This window comes from Lepisma saccharinum, chromosome 29, assembly GCF_977018435.1.
Source record: "Lepisma saccharinum chromosome 29, izLepSacc3.1, whole genome shotgun sequence".
In the NCBI taxonomy this organism is placed as follows: domain Eukaryota; kingdom Metazoa; phylum Arthropoda; class Insecta; order Zygentoma; family Lepismatidae; genus Lepisma; species Lepisma saccharinum.
Genome location: NC_139257.1, coordinates 17,256,365 through 17,269,056, shown reverse-complemented (window position 1 = coordinate 17,269,056; position 12,692 = coordinate 17,256,365). Strand labels below are relative to the sequence as shown.

General features: G+C 42.1%; 1 protein-coding gene across 2 annotated transcripts in view; it reads left to right on the top strand.

Annotated features, from left to right (window-relative positions):
• Window positions 1–12,692, top strand: part of LOC145981230 (sodium-coupled monocarboxylate transporter 1-like) — a 99,248-nt gene that overhangs the window by 26,741 nt on the left and 59,815 nt on the right. The window contains exons 4-7 of one of the 2 annotated variants that reach the window (XM_083114375.1): window positions 1,901–1,966; window positions 6,841–6,892; window positions 7,588–7,655; window positions 10,010–10,164. In XM_083114375.1, the coding sequence (XP_082970501.1) occupies window positions 1,901–1,966; window positions 6,841–6,892; window positions 7,588–7,655; window positions 10,010–10,164 (341 nt within the window). The remainder of the gene's footprint in view (window positions 1–1,900; window positions 1,967–6,840; window positions 6,893–7,587; window positions 7,656–10,009; window positions 10,165–12,692) is intronic. The other variant, XM_083114376.1, reaches the window with a different exon arrangement.

The window sequence follows — 12,692 nt, the reverse complement described above, 5'->3', positions numbered from 1 at the left end:
TGAAACGATCGCTCTTTTTCAAATTCTATAAATCGAAAACGGGTTGTATGGTCGTGATGACATTTTGGTATGGTGCTGGCAGAAAGGTTTTTAAACATAAATCTTAATTTTCATATTTTAAAAATTTGTCAAAAAACCGTTATCATCAATTTTCCGAAACAACTTTTTCTTAGTATTGTTTAGCCCTACAAATACAATATAGGTCTTGTTTTGAAGCTCGTAGAATCTGTTTTTAAAATAGATTATCGTTGCCAACTCACATTGAGAAACCGATTTTATACAGATTTTTATTCAGCGAAGTAAACATTATTGCGGAACGTGGCAAAACGGCATACAGCGATATCCGTTAAACCATGAAAACTGCAGGCTGTCACTGCAAACAGTGTTGCAACGTTCCGCGTACAGTAGAAATATCAAGCATCGAGGTATTTAGTTTCGCCAACAATTCCAAATTGGCCAACCGAACATCGGATCCAACACGACACGAAACGTCGAGCCATTTCAGTTGCAAACCGTCGCAGGGAAGGTTTCACATGAGTCTCTTATGGTCGGCCGCACACCGGACGAAACATTTGAGTCACGTTGCGACTGTTTGCGACAAAACAACGAAGGTCCGTGGAATATGATCTCGCGTGGAGCAACTTGCGACAAAACGATCTGCGCATGCGCGAGTTCATTTGGTTCAGCCACAGACCGGAAACGGGAGCAAAAAATATATATATATATTTGAATAGCCCCTGTGGTCCCTAAAATAAACATCGCCGCAGTGCAAGAGCAGTAATAGTATATACATATATAGTTTCAATTCAAAACATATAAATTAATGGTAAATTTCTTGTAAAGGACAGACAACTGAAATTTAGTACTTCATTTAATTTGAACATTCGTACTTATGTATTCTGCATTGAGAAACATTGCTGAAGGTGGCATTTCACTTATTTCACGGAAATAAGCTCTATTTGCGACATATCGAGTAAGTTTTCTTCGTTTCTTTTTGCCTTCGGTAACACCCAAAATGGCGGTCACAGTTTCACTACCGTACTCGGCATGCAGTATTTCCACCCCACTGCACTCAAAAATACCAACGTAGCCCCACGAACCATTGACGCATAGCCCTACGAACCATTCATACATAGCCACACGAACCATTTCCGGTAAGGTTAGGTTAGGTAGGGTCTCGTATAGGTTACAATAGTTAAAAATTGGTTTCGAAAAAAATATGCGTAGCCCCACACACCATTCTCGCATAGCCCCACGAACCATTGACACATAGCCCCACGAACGATTGACACATAGCCCCACGAACCATTGACACACAGCCCCAAGAACCATTTGCGGAAACGTACCTTCTTCAGTTACAAAAAACATGTTTGGAAACACTGACCGGGATTACGTCATCACACACAGGCTACATCCACCTGGAAGTAAATGGATGGAAGAGCTTTCGTGCATCGGTCACACATTTATATCGACAAATAGATGATTTACCGGCAAAATTCAATGAACGATGCGAGAAAACACTTCCCCGAACTTCCAGAAGTGTAAGTAATTTCTCCTGTAAATTTGATGAAATCCGTCTGCCCCTTAAGAGAAATTTACCAAATTAATACATTATTTCTGCATATACATTGATTCTTACGCATTGTTAATTGCTTCCTAAACTATAAAAGACAGACCTAGACCTGTTGCGTACATGGACGGAATCTGCAATCAGATTTTAGCTAACAAACAAAATGACTCACTGTGCCGTGTCGCTTTTTGATGCGTAGAATCCGGTTTACGGATGGAAACGCATTATCCGCATCCAAGTGATTTTTTGAATGTTTTATTGTGATAGATTCAAAGTTCTTCATATTGGAAAGAGCTGACTGGTTTCATATATTATTTCTTTCCCTTGCAGTACCTGGAGAGGCGGTTCAACCGATCGGTGAGGCTGCTGGGATCTTTGATGTTCGTCATCAAAATGGTTCGATTTGTATTTTTGTGTGTTTAATCTTACACGCATTGGATATTCTGATAATTTAAGTACTTCCCTAGGACACAGCTTATTAATTTTACGTTAATGTCCACGTTGGACACTTTCCTCTTCGAGAAATGTCTTTAGATGTCCTCACCAAGTTTTATCCAACTGATTCTTTAGGTAACAGTTTCATAGATTGGAGACACATTAAAATCGGATATTTTGTGTTTGGCATAGTTCGTACTTACCAATTGTGTATTGCGGAACATAGTTCAAGGTGCCATTATGCTTTTTACACGAAAACAAACGCAATTTTTCACATCCTGAGTGCTTTTTTTTATTCCTTTCTTCGTTTCCGTAACACACGTTATGGCGGGCACATCTTGACTCACGTTGTGGGTATGCAGTGTTTCAACCTTCTTCACCGAAAAACACCTCATATCGTGTTCGTCACCGGTGGAAATTATACATTATGCACGAGTAGCTGACGGATAGCCCCACGAACCATACACGGATAGCCCCACAAACCATTCACGGATAGCCCCACGAACCATTATGCACGGTAGCTGACCGATAGCCCCACGAACCATTCACGTATAGCCCCACGAACCATTTCCGATAAGATTAGGTTAGGTTTGGTTACGTTAGGCAAGCATAGTAAAAAAAAGGGGGGGTTGAAACACTGACAGGGGCTTACGTCATCAAACGTACGCAGCATCCGGTTGTCGTAGGGCAGGCAAATGAAAGCAATGGCAATTGTGCGTCGGTGAGATATTTCTCTTGAAAAATACATGATTTCCCGGTCAAATATATTCCACGATGAAAGAAAATACCTCGACGAACGTTGTTAACATTGGAGAAACTCATTTCCGTAAGTAGTTTCTTGTGTAAAATTGAGGAAATGTGTCTCCGATGTATGAAACTGTTACTCTTTTGATGTCTCACCAAGTTTTATCCAACTTAATCGTACTGACTTCCTCACCAAGTTTTATCCAACTGATTCTTTAAAAGCATTGGTGATATCAAGATATCAGTGATCAGCTGGTGAGTTCAGGGCCCAACGCATCTGTTACCGAGATGTTTAGAAGTACATAATTTGTATTCATGTCCAGATATTATTAGAATAATTATTACCAGTTTGATATAGGCAAAGCACATTTCACTCGTCCATTTCGTCACTTTTTACATTCGTACTTACCTATTATGCATTGCGAAACATTATTTAAGGTGGGATTTTACTTTTTCACTGAAAATAATTGTAATTTTTCACATTACGAGTATTTATTGTTCGTTGCTTTCTCGCTTCCGTTACACGCAATATGGCGGGCAAATCTTGACTAGCGTTGTCTATCATCTGTGGGTATGCAGTGTTTCAAACCATCTTAACCGAAAAATTCCTACTTTCGTGTCACAGATTTTGTATCTGTTTCCGGGTTCCAAAACCCCTCGAACCATGCACGGATAGCCCCACGAACCATGCTTGGATAGCCCCACGAACCATGCACGCATAGCCCCACAAACCATTTGATTAGCCCCACGAACCATGCACGGATAGCCCCACAAACCATTCATAAATAGCCCCACGAACCATTCACGGCAAGGTTAGGTTAGGTTCTGTTAGGTTAGGCAAACATAGTTAAAATTGTCATGTTCCGGGAAAACAATGGCGTCGTTGGAAACACTGACCGGGAGTTACGTCATCGAACGCACGGAACATTTGGTTCACGTAGTCGAAGGTAATGGAGGCAGGAGATTTTGTGCATCGCAGACATATTGATGTCGAAAAATACATGATTTACCGGCCGAATAAATTGAACGAAGGGTGAAAACACTTCCACGACTTTTCAGAAGTCTACTGAAACTCAGTTCCGCAACTACTTTCTCCTGTAAAATTGAAGAAATGTGTTTTGCCTATATCAAACTGTTACCGAATAATTAAATCAAGAAGACTTAGGTGGGAAGGCCATGTAGCACGAATGGGAGCAGAAAGAAGAGTTTGTAGGATTCTTGTCGGGGAAACCTGATGGTAAGAGATCTGTAGGAAGGCCAAGATGAAGATGGAGGGATAATGTTGAGATGGAAAAGAGTGGATTGATATTGTTCACGATAGGGCCAGATGGAAGGCCTGTGTTGCTGCAGTCATAAACCTTCGTGTTTAAGAAGACTAGAGAGTTAGTTAGTTAGAAAGTGTTGTAATTATAATACTATTATTCTACAGAACGTCAACTAATTTGACGCCATCTAATGTGTTTCTGATTATCACGACGGCCCACCTGTATCATTACACCTTGGATACCCTAGAGTAAATTATAAAAGACAACGTGCAATAGCATAGTTCACTGTTAATTTTGGAACTACAATGAGAGGTTAACATGCAACGGCGCCCCACGGGGTGTAATTGGAGTAATTAGTTAAAACACTGGTAGTAATAATCACAGGCTTTTCATAGGTTCGATTCCCATCACCGGCAAGGAAAAATTAGTTCACCTGAAGACGAGAGAAGAGGGTCCTGAAACTTAGTGTTAGAATAAGTATAGTTTAGAGCACTAGACCAGTGGTTCTCAAACTGTGGTACGCGTACCCCCAGGGGTACATGAACTACTTGAAGGGGGTACGCAATCAGCTCGGAGAGTGGTTTCTCATCTATGGTGTACTTAAAAGACAAGTACTGAAATGGACTAAATTGGAGCCGAATTTCCGCTTGAAAGTTTCAAGTGCACAATCAGACATCAAGAAACTGTGTGAGGCTATTCAGGCACATCCTTCTCACTAGAAACTCTGAGGATTTACAATAAAAATTACAAAATTGTGCTTAACTTATTTTTGTTCTTTACTCCTTTTCAATAAGTATGGAAAAATATGTGAAAATTAAAGTGTTTTTTTCTTAGCATACATGTGTTTCACATTTCATTTTTTTTGTAACCAATCACAAACGTCGGAACACACAATAAAATAAGAATCATAGGATTCTAATGTTTATTTATTTACCATCTTTCCACATACATCCCGAATGCCATTTTGCTCCATTGCAGATACTCGTACATGCCTCCAACATATAAAAAACGCCCCACCAATCCGATACCAAGAAGAAAATCCCAAAACCCACTATTTGGAGAAAACCTATTACACGTTTAGTTGCAACTAAAGGGTACAATGAAGGGTACAATGAGAAAAAAGTTTAAGAACCGCTGCACTAGATAATGAATATTGCCCAATTAACATTGCGTGCTAATGTAGAATCATTGTCATTGGCATTGGCTGCTATAAAATATTTCTGTAAGTTTGTAATAATTTGATTATTAATTTAATGTTTAAAAACACAATAATTTAATTGCCGTACCAAGAAGAGAGAGAGAGGGAGAGAGTTAGAGAGAGGGAGAGAGTGAGAGAGGGAGAGAGTGAGAGAGGGAGAGAGAGAGGGAGAATGAGAGAGGGAGAGAGGGAGAGAGAGAGTGAGAATGAGAGAAGGAGAGAGAGAATGAGAGTGTGTAAGAGACAGAGCGAGAGGGAGAGAGATAGTGAGAGAGAGAGGGAGAGAGTGTGTGAGAGAGAGAGAGTGAGAGGGAGAGAGAGAGGGGGGAGAAAGAGAGAGGAAGAGAGAGAGTGAGAGGGAGAGGGGGAGAGAGATAGAGGGGGAGAGGGAGCGAGAGAGTGAGAGAGAGAGAGAGGGAGAGAGGTAGAGAGAGAGGGAGAGAGTGTGTGAGAGAGAGAGAAAGGGAGAGAGAGTGAGAATGAGAGAGAGTGAGAGAGAAAGGGGGAGAGAGGTAGAGAGAGGGAGAGAGAGGGAGCGAGAGAGAGTAAGAGAGAGAGGAAGAGAGAGAGGGGGAGAGAGGTAGAGAGAGAGTGAGAGAGTGAGGGAGAGAGTGAGAGAGAGTGAGAGGGAGAGAGAGAGTGAGAGTGTGTGAGAGAGAGAGTGAGAGGGAGAGAGCGAGAGGGAGAGAGATAGTGAAAGCGAGAGAGAGATAGTGAAAGCGAGAGAGAGAGAGTGTGTGAGAGATAGAGAGTGAGAGGGAGAGAGGGGGGAGAGGTAGAGAGAGAGTGAGAGAGTGATAGAGAGTGAGAGAGAGTGAGAGGGGGAGAGAGTGAGAGTGTGTGAGAGAGAGAGGGAGAGGGAGAGAGATAGTGAGAGGGAGAGAGATAGTGAGAGAGTGTGTGAGAGAGAGAGAGTGAGAGGGAGAGAGGGGGAGAAAGAGAGAGGTAGAGAGAGAGGGAGAGGGAGAAGGAGAGAGGTAGAGAGAGAGGGAGAGGGAGAAAGAGAGTGATATGGAGAGAGTGAGAGAGTGAGAGTGTGTGAGAGAGAGAGAGTGAGAGGGAAAGAGATGGGGAGGAAGAGTGTGTGAGAGAGAGCGACAGGGAGAGAGATAGTGAGAGAGTGTGTGTGAGAGAGTGTGTGAGAGAGAGAGTGAGAGGGAGAGAGAGAGGGGGAGAAAGAGAGAGGAAGAGAGAGAGAGTGACAGGGAGAGAGAGAGGGAGAGAGTGTGTGAGTGAGAGGGAGAGAGTGTGTGAGTGAGAGAGAGAGAGAGAGAGAGAGACCTCCACCTAACCCCGCAGACAACACAGACGAAAATGTTCTCTTGCTTGTAACCCCGTGTTGTCATATTTAACCCACCATGATTCGTTCAAAACATTCAGCAAAGTTAAATATTACGTACCGTTTTCCCTTTCCATACAAACATTTAACACTGAATCAAAGTGATGAAGTTGTTTGGAAGAACATCCCACATATTGAGCTTTCTTTTCTCAGTCAGTAGCAGGCTTACACGGCAAGCAGCTGATTGCATTACCCATGCACCCTTAGGAGTTTTTTCTTCTTGGTAGATCAATTATTTGGGTTAAATTATCATTTATATATTTTTCTAGAATTATGATTTTGTTTACAGATGTTGTATATTCCTCTCGTCGTTTATATTCCCGCTTTGGCATTCAATCAAGGTAAGACATATTTATAACTCCTGTAATTCTTAAATGTTTCTCTATGTGTACTTCTCTCAAACAATACTCTGTTTAGGAAATCTTCATTTATGTGATTCTAGTTAGCTGATTTGCCATCTGGTGGTAGTTGCTGGAAGTTTTAGTCAAGGGGTCCTGCAGAGGCACATAGTGGTGCGGATCCCACTTTAAACTGTAGGACCAGTTCCTATCAGCCTATCTGTCCATAAAGTGCACATACAACAAAAGTTCAAATTCAATAACACTTTACTCTGTGGAAATTTTGCTAATTTATTTCGAGATAAGAACTTACCATTCGACACTGAGACAAGACAGGTGTTTATAAATCGAGATAGAAACGAGACAACTCAAGACCAGTCCAAGAACGAGATATACCAACTGCCAATGGCGTCTCGATACCACTTCTGCCCAGTAATTTCTCACCACTTAGGACTAGGGGCAGGTGGGGTAATTCTGCGCGTCTGGTAATATTGCGCACACCAAAATCTCAATGTCCCTGTAAATATCTGATCACGGTAGGTGCTGCCACCTTCCTTTGTAAGTGACAACGATAGTTCATCTTACTATAGTAATTTAAATGGGTAGCTTCATGTTGGCTATACTGGTTACGTTTTTGTGTCGTATCCTATTCATAAAAATTCTTAAAAAATACATTAAATTTTATATATTTTTTACAGTGACGGGAGTAAACCTCCATCTTGTGACGCCACTTGTATGTTTGGTGTGCATCTTCTACACTACAGTGGTAAGTATATATTTTACACTACGGATTTGTGTGTGTTTTCAATGCATATTTAATATAGTACAGTACAGTATAGTATTATAGTACAGTACCAACTATATTTTGTACAATGTATCGAATTAGAGCCAAAATAGTAATCTGTTCCTTGAGTGACGTGAAGAAAATAAGAAAAAATTAATGTCTGCCATCTTGCTGTTTTGCCAGTAGTGACATCTAGTGGTTTTCTTTCCATGCAACAAAATCTTTGTTGTATTGCAAAAACACCGTGTCAAATATTTCAGAGATTATTTACAGAAACGAACTGAATTGTTTATGTAAGTAGTTTCAGTGTGAATGAAACGAAATTTTTTAACCATAACAAATATATTTCACATTTACAATTAATCCTTATCTCTTCGTTCATAAACTCTGAACTTCCTATATCTTATGAATGGAATGCAAGGTAAATTTAGCCTGTTCTGTGTTTTTTCGTTCTTTTGCTGCTACATCACTGAATGTACTCAATTTGAGATCACATTTTATAACGTCACAATAACTAACCGCGAGATGATTGATAGATTTTTACAGTGTGGACACATCAGCATATAGGTTATTTTTGCCCGTTAAGGGGGAAGCACCTTAACTAAAACGAAATTGAGGGCAGGTCCCTACCATGAAAAAATAAAAAAAATATAGTACCGGGTGTCTCAGAAGTCCTTCCCTCATTACAAACTTTATTCATATCCGCTATAAGCAAGGTAGAGATGTGAAAGTGGTGCCAAAATGTTGGAAAACTAACCAAGTTTTTTTGTTGCAGGTTTGAGTAACGTGGCTGTAGTGTAGCAGTGTCAGTGCCCAGAAAACCGGAAATGTTCACAAATCAGGAAAGAGCTCAGCATTTCCTCTGGTATCACGAGACCCGGTCACCAATAACAGTGCAGAGGAACTTTCAAATGTACAGAATTCTTTCGTCTAGAATATCTGCCATCAATAAGTTGGTATTTAAAAAATGGAATTTATCTTCATTCCCAAATCCTGTCAAGTCCAAGAAACATTGTATGGAAAGATGCCACCCGATGTCAAGAGCATTAATTCCGGATTCCTTGGCACTGACACTGCTACACTACAGCCACATTACTGAAACCTGCAACAAATAAACTTGGTTAGTTTTCCAACATTTTGGCACCACTTTCACATCTCTACATTGCATATAGCGGATATGAATAAAGTTTGTAACTAGGGAAGGACTTCTGGGACACCCGGTATTTTAAAAACTTCCTTATTCATTCGTTAAAAACTAATTCATTCATTCATTACCTAACAAGTACTAACACAATACTGCCTCTGAGGACTACAATATCCTTATATTTTCAAAGCTGAGGCTGTAAAGAAGCACTCAGCACACAGAACGACAAACACAGGACAACACAGCCCTATGGAGGATTATCCTGGGCGTAGGTTTAGGAGCCAGAGCCTCGTTGGCGTGCAATGAGCAGTTACCAAGGTATACTACGTTAATCGGCGTCCTCCTCCGTGACCGTGCGGTCTAAGGCGCTGTGCTTTAGACTCCGACTGCGGGACGGCATGGGTTCGAGTCCGCCTGGGTTCAGTCTCTGGGTTCTCGCCCTGTGTATAGGACCGGTGGCAACCCACCAGCGTGAGGACATTGGGGAGCTACGGGTGAGTAGCGTAACCCGGTCACGGATATCTCCTATAACGGCTGAGGGTTCGACGCTGATCACACAGGTTGAAGATCTCCACACCTCTAGGTAGGGTTGTGGGAGGGAGACTGGCAGTCGGGAGATCGGCCTAGGCCCTTCAAGGGCTGTCGAGCCACGGGTTATTAGAGTCCAAATACTTCCGGAACATCTCCAGAAGACTAAGCGAGTCTGTCTAGCGAGCCTAGTGGGTGTGCAGAGCCTGAGCAAAGGGCTTAGCGATAGGCTCTGTGTTGAGATGACGTCAGCTGCTCGCATGGTTGATTGGCTGCTTCGAGTGTTGTGACTCGTTCCGAAGCTTCAAATGCATAACAGCCAAAGATGTTGCGGAAATAATCTCCCTCTACAACGTTAATCGGCAGAAGAAGCTCTGAATGAATGAATTTCGTGGATTTTCTACAACTTTAGCTAATTGCAAAGATGCAAGGAAGTTTTGAAATTGGTAGCTATACACTGTCCAGGGAATCTTTGGTCTCGACCAATGAAAGCGTGGGAGAGTAAGGGGATTGCGTGGAGGGGTAAAAGCGACTGCAGCAAGCCGGGATAGAGCATTAATCTATACGTGCTGGATTTAGTCGGTGTTATCCCGGTATTAATATTTTAACAACGATTCGCCACTGAGGTGAAATATTGCTGAAATGAAAACTTTTGTATCCTCAGGGTGGCTTGAAAGCCGTTGTGTGGACCGACGCGCTTCAGACTGTTGTCATGTTCGGTGGAGTGATCTTTGTCATGGTGCTTGGAACTGTCGCCTTAGGAGGTCCTGGATTCGTCTTCGAGAAAGGCAAACAGAGTGGCAGATTGGAGTTTTTCAAGTAAGTAGGCAGAATTCTAGGCATTAGTTTCATAAAAAATAACAAAATCAAACTATAGGTTTTTCTACGCTTACGGCGGACGGTCCTCATGCTGGCAAGGGAAGTGGGGAGCGGGGATTACGCCAAAGACAAACCAGACAACAGCTACAGCTACCTCGTTCTACAAGCTGCTGCGTTTTTTATCGTGCTGGATTGGCCGCTTCCCCGCTCCCCTTTGCCAGCATGAGAACCGGCCGCCGTAAGACCAGAAAAGAGCTATAAATTTAATCCACAGTCATTATTTGCGAGCCCAGAATTTTCGAAAGGGGAGGTTACATATAATTCCTTTAGTAGTCAGCCTATATTTTGCCATCTCTTCCTGCCTTTGACATTATTTTCAGAAATACTGAGCAAAATGGGGGCTAATCCCCTACCATCCCCCCTAGGACACGCCACTGAAATGTCTGGGTTGTAATATCCCATTAAAAGTCAATGGAATTTTTATAACACTAGTGTCCGTGACTGTACATTGCAAAGATATAGGACTATACACTCTATATCTGTATCTGAGCAAGTAGTGACGTGAGACGGCTTCACCAATGAACACGTGAGAGGAACGGGATTGCGTGGAGGGGGAAAGCGACTTCAGTTTCCAGCCTTCGCAGTAGCGAGTACTGCCTCGCTCTACCCACTCGATTTCCCCCCTTCTCTGCCGCTATGCGCGGCCTTGCTTCAGAAACAGCTGAGACACGGTTTAATTCTTTCCGTTGCATGGTAACATTGCCCGAGTTTCAAATATTTAGCAGTTCTTTCAAGTAAAATATGGGTGTACAAGTATAAGATAATGTAAGGTAAAAGCACACGTGCACACATGACATGAAGACATATGGGATGTTGTAGGGGGTAGAGCTCCACATATTCTTGATTTCGGTCAAAGTTGGGATGATGTGATCAGCACGCGTCCGGACGCCATTGACCCCAGAAATTTTTGTTGGTCAATATTGTTGGTGGGGGAAATTCCTCCGTCCCCTTAGGATTTTACATCCTGCAAGACACACACTGAACGCAATTGTATTATCCAGCCCTTATGCAACAGTGATAATTAGGAAACGGATTTTAAGGTACAGCACCGCACTGTTTTCATACCGATCGTTTGAGATATGTATTTTAGGCCATGAAATCAAGTACAATGAACACATTTTGTTGCACCTTTTCGTGAGATTAGCACATGTATTCCCTTTTACCCCTGTTTCATGCTTCAGCAGCTTTTCCCTTCCTTATCTTTCATGTTTTGTTAAAACATTTGACAAAAAATAAACGATTTTGCACTCTTCTTGAGCAACTACATAAGATCCTATAGTCTCATTTTGTAGAACAGAACGAGAGCTACAAAATGGTATAATATAATCATTTCAGCTCCAATAGTTCCCAAGATAATGTAGCAAAACCAGGGAGACAAAACACAAACTTCAAGAAAACCAATTCGGCAGAATCACAGTTCTCTATTAGAGGCCAGCATAGTCTGACTTTTACCTACCCACTGCCCGCTTGCACGCGATAACAGGTTTACCTGCTCGCCTGCCCACGGCAACGAGTCGACTTGCGTCTTTACCCGGGTTCTTGGTCTTCAAGGCGCTCTGCGCTTACAAGGAACCTGGGCATTCAACAAGACCCGGGGGCCTGCAAAACCTGCTGGAAGGAAACAGCCCTCCGGCAGCGTGTCGCTCCAGGTGTTTCATCACCACGTGGACGGCTGCAGCCAGTGTTGCCTACTTACGTAGCTACTAAATCCTACGAAGTCCTAGGAGGAGCTTCTTCTCCAAGGAGAATTTATATACTTAGCGATTTCAGTTCAGCGTAAGCAGTTTTTATCTTATTGCCAGGAAATGCACGCAATATTACAGTTTCATTTATCTAAATGAATGATCGAGCAAACAAAAATCTCCTCACTGAAAACTAATTGTTTTTCATTGCATGGTGCCTTAACCAGGCACGCAGTGGCGCAACCAGAAGGGGCAGGGTGCATTGCTCACAACCTTGGACGGAAATTGTCTAGCGGAGGGGTCAGGGTGGGGGTCAAACATTAAAGTACAAGTCTCATCAAGTTCAATGCCGTAGCAAAGGGGTAGCGGGAGTCGGCCCTGAGCGCCGAACGATCTATGTGAGAAAAGTTTTAAAACAGAGAATGCTATGGCGGCCCGTTATATTATTTGCTATTAATGTTGGTTTGTTACGAGTTGGATGAATTAATTATGTAATACGTCGCTCCATGTGAAAAGAAAATATTGTAGATGGAAATTTTACATGCCATATGTATGTACATTCGGAATGCATTTATCATGCACTTTCTTTCTTTCAAAAATAGTTTGTGTGCTTGTTTTCCATTATTAGCTAACGTGAAATTGACGTGTTGAAAAAAATATTTCTAATCCTCTGTTTCAACACAAATGCGTGAGAACCGACTTCTACCCCCTTTTTGCGTGATTTATGAGGATGATAATGCCTTTCATGCTACTTTATTACTATTATTGTGATTGTTGTTGTTGTTA